The 15,962-nt window shown below is 43.1% G+C and overlaps 1 protein-coding gene across 1 annotated transcript in view; it reads right to left on the bottom strand.

Annotated features, from left to right (window-relative positions):
• Pura (Puratrophin-1-like) overlaps positions 1-15,962 on the bottom strand; it is a 559,794-nt gene that overhangs the window by 482,879 nt on the left and 60,953 nt on the right. The window contains exons 4-6 of the mRNA XM_080273930.1: positions 9,940-10,647; positions 8,477-8,652; positions 3,703-3,807 (exon numbers count right to left, since the gene is read on the bottom strand). Of these exons, the coding sequence (XP_080130056.1) occupies positions 3,703-3,807; positions 8,477-8,652; positions 9,940-10,647 (989 nt within the window). The remainder of the gene's footprint in view (positions 1-3,702; positions 3,808-8,476; positions 8,653-9,939; positions 10,648-15,962) is intronic.

Below are 15,962 nucleotides of genomic sequence, written 5' to 3'. Positions count from 1 at the left end.
GCACGAAGGAAAAGAAAAGCTATTATTTTATTTATTTATTCTTTTTTACATCATGGTCCGTTCCCTGTTGGCGCCGTGATTTTTCAGGAAGTACCAAAGAATATCAATACAGAAACTTTCCCAGGCATCACTGTTACGAATATTTTGTGTGACTCTCTCTCTCTCTCTCTTCTCTATTCCGACGGGGGGGGGGGCAAGGCTTCACGGGGTCCTCATTACCATATCAGCGTCGTTAGTGAGTCTGACGCTCCTCTACCACTGGGCTCCGACAAGGCCCTCTCCTGTATGTTTTCTTCCACCTTCCCCCCCCCCTATCTCTCTCTCTCTCTCTCTCTCTCTCTCCACTTCCGCCCTTCCTTATCGGATTATCTGTGCTCTCCCTCTACACCATCCTCACCATCTTTTCCCTCTGACCTCTCGTTCCTTCTACCCTTTCTTCCCATTTCTTCTCTGATTTCTCATCTTTGTTTTCGTTCCATATTTCTTCATTGCCTCTCATCCTTCTCTCCCCTTCTCCTCATGTCCCACCTTATTTTCTTCGCTCACAAACTCCTTCCTATCTTTTTATTCCTCTGTTCTCTCGTCCCTTATTTTTCTACCCTTTCGTCCCCTTTTTCTGTGCTTTCAATCCGTTACCCATCCACTCTTCTCACCTCACTTCCATCCGTCACCTCTCTTCACCCTGCCTGGGTCCTCTCCCCCATCATATTAACTCCCCTTTCGTTCCTCTTCCTTATATATTTCAACCTCTTATTCTGTGCTTTCTCATCTCCTTCCTTTTATTTATTCTCTCCCCTATCTTCCATTCCGCCCTTAAGTCTTCATTTAATCTCTGTCGTAAGCCCCTTCCCTCACCATCTTTCCTAACTCTTCGTCCTGCTTCCATCTTCCTACTCTCTCGTCTCCTTTCTTTTATGTTTTCTAGCCCCCCCCCCATTCTCTCTCTCTCTCTCTCTCTCTCTCTCTCCCATATTGCCCTAACGTCCCCAATCTTGTTTTCTGTGACTCCTCCCTTCCCTTCCCCTTTTCACCTTTACTCTCCATCTCTCCACTTCCCTGTCTTTCAACCCTTTCTATTACCTTTATTTATCCATTTCCCTTCGACTTTCGCTACATTTTCTCTCCTCATCATCGTCCCTCTCCATTACGTCCCACTTAGGCTACTCTAGCTCTTAGGTGCCCTTTCCTAACCACACTTCCCTCAAGAGATAATTCTACTCTTCGTCTACCTTTTCTTTGGTTCTTTCTCACCCCCTTTTCACCATCCTCACTTCCGCCTTACATACTGACCTTGCACTTAACCCCACCATCACTAAGGCTTTAACTTGACATTTTCTCGCTATGTTTTGCTGGTCTGTTTTTATTTTTATGTTATTTTTTCAGATTAGGGTAGACTTTTCGACATGGTAGGGTTTGATAGAGTTTTCAATTAAGCCTTTCACTAACAGGGGACTCTCCTATGCTGAAAAACATCGTCTAGTAACAGAGAGACTACTTCAAAAAGGCGCTTTCGTAATGAAGGGAATAATCTCACCTAGCCGCCTCACCATTTTCACTTCCATTCTACATCACATCCCTTTCTGTCTACCTACTCTTTCGCCTCTTTTCGTCCGCGCTTTCTCACCCCTTTCCACTCTCTTCTCGCAATATTTTCTCTCTCCTCCCCCTTCCCCTTCCCTGCTCGCTCTCCCTTCATGCATAAACCCTTGCCGTCCTTGCTGTTTGATCCTCTGTGTCAGCCTTTGATACACAAGTCTAAGGGCCGGTACAAGGGACAGTCAAAGGGACGTGCTCTCATGGCCTTGGAAGACTCCATGACATATCTCCTTGGTGAAAAATTCTGTTTATTACATTTTCAAAGATGCCCAGGAAATTTTTTTATACAACTTTTGAATAACAACTAGCATGTATTTCGAAACTTTTGAATGACAACGCTGTATTGCATCTTAAAACTCACATGGCGTATTTCTCGTAATGTTCTTGCTACCTTCAGACGATTTTGTTCAGCTTAGGAAAGACTTTTCGGGCTAGATACAACCTTCAGTAATCCCACCAGTATCAGATGTCTTTCCCATGTTGAATAAAATCGTCAAAAAGTAGCGAGGAATTACTATTTCGTTACCCTACTGGAGAGGTGAAATATTCTCTGGCATAATTATATTCTCAGTCCTTCAGCAGTGAGAGTCTACATAAACAAAAGTAGGGAGATTATGAACAAGCACCATACAAACAAATCGGTCAGGGAAATGGTGTCGGTGAGCAGGCTAAGACCAACTGACGAGACCAAAATCACTTAGGACGGCTTAACGATATGGCATGACAAATTGGTTTTAGACAGACCGAGACACAGACCGAGAGGCAGAGAAGGTGAATGAATGAGAAAAGAAAGCAAACGAGAAAGGACACAAAATTAGGGAACAGGAAAACTGCGAAATGGTGATATGGCTAATGACAAGGATGGCGACGATGACGATACAGATGAAAGAATAAGATCGGTGGACAAATGGCTGAGTTCATACAAGGGTGGGTTGAATGATAAAATATGGATCATCATAATTTATATTTCGTAAAAGGGATAACATTTCAACTGCCTCATTATTAACAAGCTTGGCGTTGGCAATAATGAAGTTGCATACTGAAAGCCCTTCAGTACGATAATCTTTACATTACCGGTATTCTTACTACCGGCAAAGGCAGTTGTGACAAAAGTAGATTTAAGACAACAGATGAAACACAGCTAGATATTATACTGAAACAGGCAGGAATAAGGCACGAATATAATACGAGAACAGGTAAGGTAAGGTGAGGCAGGTGTATGATAAAGGTAGATGTATGACAAAAGTGAAATTATTACTGACCAGAGTATGGTAAAATAAGATAAGTGTGCGACAATAAAGGAGACAGGTGAGTTTTGAGATCAAATGAAGTGACGTAGGTGTGTGAAGAAAGGTCGGCAGGTGTGTAACAAAGGCAGACATATAATGCAGGCAGGTGCAATAGGAGCTACTGTATGAGAAGGTGACGAGAGAGGTGAAGAAGTGACTGAGATGGGTGTAAGATATGAAACCCTGATAATGAAGGTGAGGTAGGTGTGTGATAAGAAGTGATACAGTGAGGCAGGTGTATGATTAAGGAAAGTATATGAGGAAAACAGGTAAGATAATGCAAAAGAGACTACGTGATGAGGCAGGTGTGAGACGCGGGGTGGGTGAGGCAGGTAGGGCATGTGTGGTGAGCCAGGTGTGTGAGGCGGCAGGTAGCAAGGACATCAGGTATATGGGGGGTGTTAAGTTAATCTTCTTGATACCTCTTATCATTAACTACCTTTACGACAACCACTTACTCACCGCTGCCTCATATGGTTGTTTGAACTAGCTCTCTCTCTCTCTCTCTCTCTCTCTCTCTCTCTCTCTCTCTCTCTCCTACCGCATATACTAACAATGATTTGAGGGTCAACTGTTAGACATAAATCTACATTCATCTATCTATCTCTCTATCATATGCTTAATAAGGAAAGGCGTGTTTATTACATAGCCTACAACTGAATAATTATGAGAGAGAGAGAGAGAGAGAGAGAGAGAGTGACGGGGAGGAAGGGGGTATCACTATACTTTATGTTGCAAGGCGTTTTTCCCTGAGTCAAAACTAAATAACACAAAAAATGAAAAGTCATAGGATACTTCAGCAGCGCCCTGGACTGACCTGTAACTGGGTTCGACTGAGGGCCTCCCGGGCTCGATCCGCGGCCCCCTGAGACTTCGCCACCGCCCACACCTTCACGTCCGTCCGCGCCGCCCACGTCTGCTCCTGTGGGCGAGAGAAAACGAAAACAAAGAATTAAAAATAAATAATGACTGGAAGCTGATGAAATAAAACGCCCACTTCACTGGACGAATAAAATAAAAATAAATACTGAATAAATAAATAAATAAATAAATAACACCATCAACTACTGAAATATGATTAGAATATTTTAACTGTAAAGCTCATTCACCTCTTCATAAAGATATCCTAATTATTACCCACGATACCTGTAAACCATTAGAGAGCTTCCCTCCACCGATGAGAATAATGGCCTAAATCTTTTCCAACTGCTTCTAATACTGGCAACTGAGCTACCTTACACCATCCCCACACTTGTCATTTCACCCAAGCACCACAACTCATCACAGACACTCCACCGACATATCCCCTACGGCAGTCTAATCACAACTTGGCTGGACTACGCGATTTACCTTTCAAAAACCTGTTACAATTAGTTACGTGTTGCAATCTACCTCATATCAACCACAAAGGCAACATACAGCCCCCAACCTCTAAGGAATGAAGGCGTCTGGCTATAGATACAATGCCTCGACATGTTCTACCTAAGCGCTTCTGTCAATCCTTCGCATTCCCCACACTCACTCTCAAACCTCTTCTTTCATAAGGTTAATTCTTCCCTCGTTCTTATCCATTTGCATTTAGATGGAAGGGTTGCGTCTGAGTATTTTTATTGACAACCGCGACACATTTAGTTCCTACACTCTTTCCTCAACCTCCTCCTCACTCGACCCATTTCTTCTTGTCCTTCAACATAATAGTTTCCTTTCCCTTCTACATCTCCGTCTTCTCGTCTCTCGTTTTTACTTTTTTCGTCTTCTCCCACTTCCACGACCATTCTTACTATTCCATTATTTTCTTAATCCAATCTCCTTCCCTCGTTTCGTCATCGTCGTCGTTGTCGTCATCATGTTCCTCCTCTTCTCCTCATCCACTGTCTTTACCACTGTTTTCTCTTCCTCCATCATTGTCCCTCCCCCTTTCTTCATTTTCATTTCCCATCTCCCTCTCCTCTTTCTCTCTTCATTTTTCCTTTTTCCCGCCTTCCGACTCCCCCTTTCTTCTCCCCCGTCTGTACTCCTTCCTCTTCCCTCCTCTCTCTCTCTTCTTTTCTCTCCCTTCAACTTTATTCCCGCCTTACGTCTCTCCTCTATTCTCTCCTCCGTCTTTTCTTCCACCCCCCTCTCTCTCCCTCCTAAAGTACATTTTCTCCTCGCTCCTTCTTTCGCTCCCTCCCTCCTTCATTCCGCCAGTAACGAGGGACCCCCAACCGTGCCTTTCCCCCTCCTTACCACGAACTCGCCACAAAACCATCGCTAATTCCGCCAAGTTGTCGCGCTTATCACAGTACCTTATCGTCGTTAGCGCCAGGAAGTCACAGTAGCTTCATCCTCTAAGTACACCCCCCTTCTCTCTCTCTCTCTCTCTCTCCAGTAATTTGGCTTTGTGTGTGGAAAACTAATCAATCACGTTCCGAGGTGTGTGTGTGTGTGTGTGTGTGTGTGTGTGTGTGTGTGTGTGTGTGTGTGTGTGTGTGTGTGTGTGTGTGTGTGTGTGTGTGTGTGTGTGTGTGTGTGTGTGCGCGCGCGTGCGTGCGTGCGTGCTTCCCCCACACCCCCCGTTTTCTGTGTGTGTGCCTGAAGAAGCCAAAGTTGAGAGCCAAGCCATCACGTTCGGGGGCGAGTCAGGTTGAGTTTGGGTCCGACTGTGTTTATCGGGAAGTGAATTAGGCGCCGGGGAGAAGGGCAGTGGTCAGGAGGAGGGGGAGGGACTGGGTGAGGCCGTTCAACCCCCACGAAACAGAGGAAGAAATGGGAAAAATACCCCCAAAAAATCATCTCCCCTCCAAGAAAAAAAATAGGAGGGGGGTTAAAAGTTGGAAAATAATCAGCAAACTCAGCGAAACAAAATATAAAGAAGAGAAATGAAAGCACGAAAAAAATAAATCATCATTACTTTAGCACTATCTCGGATGTTACATGAGGGAAGAACTCAATATTACTGGAAGCAGAAAAGAAAAAGTGAAAAAAAAAAAAAGATGACGGATATGAAGACTGATTACGACTGAATTTAATACTTTCAGCAAAAACTGAATTAACTCCACGGACACGTACTTCATTAGCTTATCTTTCCTATTTCCCGACGATTTTATTTAACATACGATAAGTCTCTATGGGGGTAATGAATGTCCTCCAAAGGGAATAAAGAAAAAAATAGCCTGGATAGCAATAATAAAATATAAATGATGTACTCCTGATGAAGGGAATAGGTTCATAATTACGATCAATAATAAAAAAAAAATGATTAATAAAAGAATACTCAACCTTTAACTGAAACTCAACCTTTAACTGAAAACAAAACATAAAAAACACGAATACGCAAACAATGGAAGAAAGAAATAGTGATTGCTAGTGACAATGTTGCTGTTTTAACCCTCTCAGTACAGTGGTTTCTTTAATATGTCATTCCTGATACCACTAGATGCTTGTATTGATATTACGAGACCTCTGGAACCAAGGAGATTAAGAAAACCTGTCAATAACCCATCACCTCATTCACACACACACACACACACACACACACACACACACACACACACACACTCCCATAAACTCAATAAAAGAGTCAGGTGTTGGTCTGATTAAAATTAAAGGGAGGATGTAAACAGGAAAGAGTGCAACAACCAACAGGTGGGACTTGTAAGGAACTGGAGATTGATTGCTAGCGAAATTACTACTCTGTTGGCAAAAGAATGACTGCAACGAACAAGAGCACAAACTAGATGAAGAATGTATCGACTGATTAGCAGCAAAAACATTACTATCAACAGGTAACCTAGGATGGAGAACAACAAAGACCAAGAAATATAGCAAGTAATCATGCCCAAGACAGACGGGGAGATATTAACTCTCCTACCACGACAGACCGACCTGCAATATATACCAGCTATACTCGTGTGTGTGGGGGGAGGAGGGGCGCCCATTGCTACCAGTTCCGGAGAGATGGCACTCGTAAAAACAAGAGACCAACGTCAGTACCTCACATGCTGCATCTAAGCTGTTGTATGTAATGGTCTACACCAAAGATACGGGAAGAGACTGAGAAAGGGAAGAGAAGAGAGAAAGAATTCAAAATAAATGAACCTCTGAACAAAGGCATCGTATTTGTTGCCAATACCGAGGCACAGGATGACCTATTAAACTGTCTGAATACCTTTCCACTCGACGCCCTCGCAGAGACACCAAGAATTATGAGACAGGTAAGGAGGGAGAACAGGGATTATCGGGGAAAATCGGAAGGGGGATGAGGTCTGATAAAGAGGCAGGTGAGAGAATGGACAACAATATATAGGAAGATGAGGATAAAAGGTGAAATGAGCTGAAGAACTGCGGAGAAGATTGTTTTTAACCCATTCCTCACAACACATCTTTATTATTACAACTGATTCTTACGCGTACTGCTCCGAGACGTCTTTCATTTGCCGAATGTAATCGTATGGCGTTAGCTTGCATTAATACGGAATAAAAAGTCTGCAGGCTGATGAGATTAAACAAAATAAAACCGTCAGGCTATATCAACACTATTCTTTCATCACTAGAACGTGTTTTGATTTGTATCTTGACTATCACTATATAAACAGTTTCATTCAGATTACAAAGAGTCCCCTATGGTTATGGGCTAAAATAACACATCATTAGAGTTTAATGGCCTGTTTCTTTATCCACGAGAGACACGACGCATCGACAGGAGGGTAAACGGACGTGGCACTACAAGGGAACGAGCGAAAATATGACAAGTAGAATGGTAACGAAAAATATGACAAAGAGGAAGGACGGAAGGAAGGGGGGTGGGGGAGGAAGGAAGAGGGAGACGAAGGAAAAGGAAATAGTTAAGCCATTAGGGGGACTCCGGTGTGACGAAAGGAGACAGTAAATGTTAAGATACGACCACCATCATCACACTCTTTGACGACACACCAACCGTGGAAAAAAAAAAAAAAAAAACGCATAATTCTAAAATCCGCCCCAACTCCCCAGTGCTTACAATCATTAGTGGCCATCACAGTGACAAAATGGGGCATGTGTGGTGACTGAATGTTGCTTACTGAGGTAAGTGGCTAAGTGGTGATGGAGTGGACTGCTGATGGTTAAGACAACGGATCGATATCAGCTAGGTCAGCAAGCAGTTTTTTTTTTTTTTTTCCCGGTGAATCATTCTTTTTTGCTCTTCTACAACGATCACTATTTGTTATGAGAGAGAGAGAGAGAGAGAGAGAGAGAGAGAGAGAGAGAGAGAGAACTGCTCCGATCAGTCCAAGAAATGTGATAACACAAATCTGTAGACTCCAATAAACTCTTTACACCATCAAAGGTTTCCCTGTATCTAAATTCGTCAGGTGGTAACAGTCATCATCATCATCATCATCATCATCATCACCATCATCATCATCATCATGTTTTTCTTGTTTTTCTTCCCTCACGTAATGACTGGTTAAGGTAGGATCAACAAAACATGGAATGATAAAGTACGAAAGAGGAAGAAACGTCTGCATGGCCAATGATATGAGCCAAATACTCATTCACACTTCATCCAAGCCACCGGAATCCTGACTCTAACTTACAAGCCCGCCTTTGTCCCTGCATTAACGTCTTACCTTCATGGCGTGGAGCACGTGCGAGGACTGGGTGAGGGCGTGCGCAGGGAGGAGGACGAGGAGGCGTGCCGTGGGAGGGGCGTGGAGGCAACAGGAGGCCAGGGCGGAGGCTAGGTGGGGGTGGGAGGCACACTGCATTACCTCCACTACAAGTCGACCCTCACTGCTCACACCTCCTGTACAAATATTAAAACAAACATGAGCTACGGGGGAAGTAATCAAAACGGATCTTAACCAATTTTTAAACACTTTTCCGTGGAAATGATTTAATACAAGAAATCACTATATACATATTTGTTCGTATGTTTACTATTTTCATATTCCCTCCAGTTCTTCTTTATTAGCTAGGTACTTCTAAGGCTACCTAAATATAACAAGAATAAAAACAATTAAGAAAGCACGCAAGGCTCCAACACAAATGGGATAAAAAAAAATCTTCACTCGTACGTTTTCCAGGCACAAAACAAACCTTCATTTCATGGGTATTAAATATAGTACATAACAGTTTGTCAAGAGCTCTTTCACCTACTTCACTCCCACGGTCCAGACTTCAAAACATTATGAATTATCCATTACAAAGCAGGATTATTCTCTCCCCTTTAACGTCTTTCTTTACTGTTTACCCTTTGTTGTTATTGCCGTGATCCCAGATTCATTTGAATGTGAAACCTGTGGACTGCAGGACAAGTTGCCCTTCCCCTGCCGTCCACATCTATCCTGTAGGGGACGTAGGGAGTTGAGAAACATTTGTACAACCCAACAGCGGTGCAGGCCAGCTATATCAGTGCCGTAACGTGGTGTCCCTTTACAGTATCAGTTTATTATTTACTTAATTAGCTAGACATGCAACTCCAAGACTCCTCATGTCATCCTCGGCTCTGTTCACGTCGTCCTGGCGTTCATATCACCCTCATCCCCGTCCCAATTACCTCCACACCCGCCTGTACCCGTCGTTAGGCGGATAACATAAACAACTGCGGTGATGACGATGATGGGATGTCCGGCCCTCGTGTCTTAAAGTCTTAGCACACGGCGATTCCTCACTCTTTATCCTTGTCGTCTGGGAATCTACTGCCTCCATCTCCACTTATTAACACCCTACGCAGTTCTAACTCGACCCCAGCACCCCCTGCTTACATCTACACCTACTAACGAAACAAACTGCCTGTAAAACACTCAATACACTAAACTAAATAGCTCACCCGCTCAAAATAAGCAAAAATATAAATCCCATTAAGTCTCTCACTAAAAGTAACCATATAATTCAACATCTCCCACAAGCATAAAATATAAATCCAATCTCTTCACACACAAAACTAAAAATCCAATACATTCTCATACATGGAAAAACAAATAAATGCCCATCAAGCCTCTTACAAGCGGAAACATTTTTCCTATCACACAATACCAATCCTTTCAAACCTCTCACCACAACAAAATTATAAATCTACGTGTGACCTCACCTGTTAAAGCGGCAGCCACATCCTCCTCTTCCTCCTCCTCCTCTTCCTCAACTCTTTCTCCACGCATCGCCTCCTGGGTGTGGCTGGAGGTGTGGGTGTGGGGAGGGGTGTGGGTGGAAGTGTGGGCGTGATTTTGGTTTGAGTTGTGGGTGTGGGTGTGTCTTGAGGTACGGTGGGCGGCTATATGCCCTGGGATGTGGCTCGTGGTGTGACTAGAGATGTGGCTGCTGGTTCCTGCGACGACGGTGGGGTGATGGTGGTGGCTTTGGTTGCTGGTGTGGGCATGACTAGGGATGTGGCTGCTCGCGGTGTGGTGGTGGTGTGGCTCCTGGTCCGTGGTGTGGCTCGAGACGTGCTTACTGGTGTGGCTTGTACTTGGGTTCTTGATATGTTTTGGGGAGGTATTGCTGGTGATGGTAGTGCTCTGGCTGTGAGTGTGGTTAGAAGGAATGTGGCTAGATGTGTCGTTTGAGATATGGCTGGAGTGGATGGCAGTGTGATTAAAACTGTGGTTGGTTGTACTAGGAGCACTTGTAATGTAGTTGGAACGGCGTGTTGGACTGTGGTGCGTAGTGTGGTTGGAAGTGCGTAAGGGACTGTGGCTGGAGGTGTGGCTGGTAGTATGGGTAGGACTACGGGTATCGGTACTGGTGGTGCCTGGGGCGTGGTCGGGACGCCTATTTGGAGCCACTGCTTCCCCGCGTGACCCTGGAAAAGAGAAGAAAAAAACTCATTAGCATCACACCAGGACGCAGGTTCACTGGGGCCAACAGTTCATTTACAATCAAGAAATTGCGTCAACTGCGTCAGACCCTAAACTATTTGGTATGCGACTGATTAGGACTATCAAAATCAATCCACCAATAAATCACTCCATCTCCGTTCTGACACATTTTTTAGTGTGTGTGTGTGTGTGTGTCGTGTTTACAAATTAAGAAACATTTGAGCAATAAGCAAGAACGCAGTAAGTGGCGAAATGCATAGCACAGGAGAAACAGGGTAATTAACTGACAATCCCTCTTCCCAGATTCACTCCCTAACTCCCTGTTTCACCCCATACCTCACTCGCACCCTACCTATCCCAAACTCCCAAACTCGCCATTTTATTTACCGTATCACTCCATCCATTGCCTACTTCACTTCACTACAATCTTAATCCTTACTCCTTATACTTCATCTCGCCAAAACTTCACTTCTTACACTTCACTGCCCCCAGGTTAAGTCTACTTCAGTCTTGTAGAAAAATCAAGTACTGTGACAATCTACTGAACTTGTAAGATGGTGTCTGTTTAGTTCTACTCTGGCTTCAGTAAACTTTAGTAAAAGTTCAGGATGCGAGGGAACTTATTACAGCGAAAGGACCAGTAAGCCAGAAAAAAAAAAAATTGATACAAAGACAAGACCAACAAAATATACACCCATATTCAACTACATCACACACACACACACACACACACACACACACACAAAACCAATAATAAGCCACGTCATCCCACTACCGTCCTTCCTTCAGAGGTGGGACCATCTCCAAGTCTGGGATGGTCGTTATCACCTCATGCTGCCTACCTTACTCCTCCTTATTAGAGTGTGTGTGTGTGTGTGTGTGTGTGTGTGTGTGTGTGCTCTTCCCCATGTTTTCTCATGGTGTCCGTGCATGTGTGTATGCAAATGAGTGTGACGGTGTCTGCAAGATGCGTACGGAGATAATTACGAGTTCACGACCTTACGTGCGCGCGCGCACACACACACACACACACACACACACACACACACACACGCAAAACCTTGCGTGTGCCAAGAGTTATGCGCATGCGTGTGACTTTGCGTGAGTGCGTGCGAGTTGCGTGTGTACGTGTTTGTTAAGTTCGGTCCCGTACAGTTTTTTGCTCTTCTATCTCCGGCCATTTTTTTCCCTCAAACTCCTCTAGGCGTGTTTTTTTTTTTTTTCTTAAGTAACCGTAAAATGAAACTGAACTCGACAAATAATAACCATCTCTTATCTTTTTTTTTTTTTTTTTTTCCCCAGGGGTAGGCGGGAAAGAGTTTTTCAAGCGTAACTGAACTGGATACATAATAACCACTCTCTCTCTCTCTCTCTCTCTCTCTCTCTCTCTCTCTCTCTCTCGTACGCCTTCAAACATAACCGTAAAATGTATATCAATCCGATATATAATGAGCATATATCCAGTTACTCTTCTGTTTTTATATTCATTTTTTTTTTTCGCCTTCAAATGAACTGGACAAACAAATGTTCATCTTTATTTTCTGAATCATCACAATGTCACCTTTTTTTTTTTTTTTTTTGTGGGGGGGGGGTTGGAATCTTCTTGGGTTATCGCAAAAAGAAAATAATTAAACTTGCAAAACAACATCTTTTTTAAAATAATCGCTGGGAGAAAGGATAATTTATATATATTCATTTCTTTATGTACCTGGAAAAAGGTGTCTTCACGAGTGGCCATAAAATGTAACTGGTTTTAAAAAGAGGTAACCATTCTTTTTTTTTCTGTGGAACCATGGCTAAACTTCCCTTTTTTTTCTTCTTCTTCTTCTTTTTTTTTTTTTTTACTTTTTGCGCAGCGTATTTACGTGGCCATAAAATGCAACTGAACATGAAGTAATAACACCAGTAGCAACTTTTCCAAACTACTTACGAGACACAACAAGAGAGTTAAAGAATACAGACATTCGCCTCTTTTAACCCCTTGAATACGATGATTTTTGTTTGTTTTTTTTGGTATTTCATTTTGCGCCTATACATAACGTATTGGTGGTAAGTGGTAGCAAACATCATCCATTCACCTGATGTAGTGCTGCCTATTTTATTATATTTTATCATTCTTTTTCTGTCTGTCCTGCTCTCTTCCTATTTTTCCTATCATTCATCACATAACTCGATGACGAGACGCAAATGCAGCGTTCACATATGAACCAAACTTGCAAACACTTCCCTGCGCCTCGCTGTGGCGAGGCGCTATCTGCCGCAGAACACTGGTTCACTACATGGAATGGTCCTGCAAAGGCAGTTGCTTGCCAGCGGTTGATGAGTCTGCTCGACCAGACAGGCAGAGGTTACTTCGCAACTTAGCGAAATTTTACTCTATTCAAGACAATCACTTTTTGGAGAGGGAATTTATTAAGGCTATATCTAAACCCTCCAGTTTGAAACGTAAACCCAAAAGAAAATGAGGAAAGTCGGAATGAAGTAAAAATGACGTTCTCAACCAGAACGGGTAAACCTTTTCTCTTTCTGCCTTTCTTTAACCTTCATAAACTCAGGAGCAAGAGTGAGAGGTCCAGCAAACTGGTTGAGTGCAGCAGTATCATCACAGACCGATTATCTCTGTACTGCATTTCGGATAAGTATACAATTCTGGTGGAGAAAACAAACACTCGTAATGACACTGTACCGTATTTGGAACAATTGCACAACTCTGGCGAAGAAAACAAACTCGTTATTATGTCTAAAGAATATCACCTCCGTTATTGAAGGTGGACAAAGGTTACGTTTTCACCAGTCTGTCTGTCTGTCTGTCTCCTACTGGGAAGACCATGATAAATGCTTGATGAAGGGGCTTAATTTTGGTGTAGTGGAGCTTAAACACAGGCGCAGGGCAAGGCAAGGCGGGAACACGATAGGACAGGCAGAGCAGGACAAGACAAGACAAGGCAGGGTGGGACGGGGCAGGACAGGGCTGAACAGGACAGGGCAAGGCACAGCAGGACGGGGTTTGACTGGACAGGGCAGGGTGAGACAGGACAGGGAGGGGCATGTAAAGGGAACGGGCAGGACGGGAAGGGGACAGGGAACGGGAGCCAGACGTGAGGGGCAGTGATCCCTGGGCATTAGTTAACAGGTGCCAGGTTACAGGCTTCCTCACCATGCGGGCACCACCACACCCTTCACTTTAACACTCACACACCTTATTTTTGTCGGCACCTTCAGCATATATGATCTGTATTTCGCTCCTGCTACAGTCAGACGATTTTTTTCTTTTTAACTCACTTTGGCAGACCCTTCACGGAGAAAAGATTAACGCTGCCCATTGAATACTGACAATAAAACTTTAATTACGGGAAACTACCACAACCTTCATCACTTACAAATCTAGGTATGCCGTAAAAAATTATAGGCTACATAAAATTTCATCATTAATGCGATCATAATCTTATTCCCCACTTCTAACCAGGGTAGGTAGGACCCAAAATGAACAAGAAATTTCAGTCTATATTTATAAGTCTTACAGGACGTGAGATCATTTAATTATTTTATTCTGTCTACCGATGGACAATTTATTCTCAGTTCAAGAGGCTTTTCCTTCAGTAAAAGATTTAAAAAAAAAAAGTCTACAATCTCCAATAACTCTCTCAAGAGGTGAGGTATATTAATCCTTTCACTACAATGACTTATTTTTTTTACTTTATTCGTGCTGATCTCAGACAATTTACTTCATCTAAGGGGAGATTAGTAATACAAGGACTGGAAACAATCTCTAGTGACCTTTTCAGTACGGTGACGTTTATTTCATGCTGCTATTTATTACCTTCAGACGACTGTACTCAGGCTTCGCGAGGCCTCTTCTAGTGAGAAGGTTAAGGATTCTTTCTAGTTGCGGTCAAATAATTTTATGCACCTATGAAGTGACTTTTCCTACTGTAAGATTTAAAATGTACAAAAACTCATTTAGGATATACGACAGTTCTTGTTCATTATTTTATTCTGCATACCACCAAATTATTTAAAAGAGAAAAGGGGAAACTTCTCAAACTCAAAGGGTTAAGACAACCTCAAGTCTCCTGTGCCTCCTGTGTAATGGTATACAGGAGGCATTTCTTTCTCAGCTTCTTTAATACAGTGGCATTTTTAATTCCAGGTGCTGCGGTTTTTTCACCTTAACTTTTCTTGCTTATTTCACGTAGCACGGCTGAAAAAAACAAAGACAACGCTACGGCTCTATATCCTTCCCTAACCACCTCTTCGTGACGAGCACCATATTCTAGTGTTAATGCACTGCTACAACTCAGCAATCAAGTTGGAGAAGAACATTTTAAAAGCTGAAAAAAAAAAGTAAATCCGATAAAATTTTCAGCTTTATGGAGTCTCCAAAAAGTGACGAGGTTGGTGAAGACTGTACTCGTAATCTACTCCTTCAGTTCTGGGGAGAGAAAAAAAAAAGGTTACACTGAATAACATCCGTCAGAGGCTAGCATGAATAAAATGAAGATAACGTCCTCGGGCTGAAGGGGTAAAGCCTATATTTCTGTTACAGCAATGGTAGTGTCCAGCACGATACAAAATGAACTGCACTAGACACTTTCTCCACTCATACAGTATTTCTGTTACAACAAACTTATTTTCACACAAGATATAAATAAATTGGATTGAACACTTTCTTTCACAGGTATCTATTCCTGTTCAAATTCCAGCTACTCACTGGAAAAAAAAAAAAAAGTCTATTTAGGCAATACAGAATTTACTGTTATTCGAACGTTGCTTCTTTCCGCTATTTGCGTGCGAGGTAAATGCAGATTCAGGAATTGTAAGCTGTAGAGTTTTAAGCTGTAGTTGTGAAGTTGTAAACTGGGGGCTTTCAACTGTGGAGCTGTGAATTGGGGATGGATGAGTTGTAAATGAGTGAGTTGTGCGGTACACTGGGAACTTGTAAACTGAGGCGTTGCACACTGGAGAGTTGTAAACTGAGGAATTGTAAATTGGAGAGTTGTAAGTTAAGGAGTGTGCAAGAAGTGAATCCCTCGCCCCTCCAGACTACTGCCACCTCACTCTCCACCTGCCTTACAGTAGGGTGGGGAGGGGTTGGGGAAGCTAAAGTAGGGGTGCTGGAAGGGGGAGCTATTTTTCCCTTTCCTTCCTATCCTTTTAGTCCGACTGTTACTTCACTCTCACTGTTCACTTGCCTTGGGATGGGATGAGGTGGGGTTGAGAGGGTTAAGGGAAGGGGGAAACTCCTCTCTCTCTCTCTCTCTCTCTCTCTCTCTCTCTCTCTCTCTCTCTCTGACGTGCC

Source organism: Coenobita brevimanus, chromosome 6, assembly GCF_032717465.1.
Source record: "Coenobita brevimanus isolate Jiangsu-jjx chromosome 6, ASM3271746v2, whole genome shotgun sequence".
NCBI lineage: Eukaryota > Metazoa > Arthropoda > Malacostraca > Decapoda > Coenobitidae > Coenobita > Coenobita brevimanus.
Note: the sequence above shows the minus strand (reverse complement) of the source record. Positions and strands in the feature narration are given on the sequence as shown.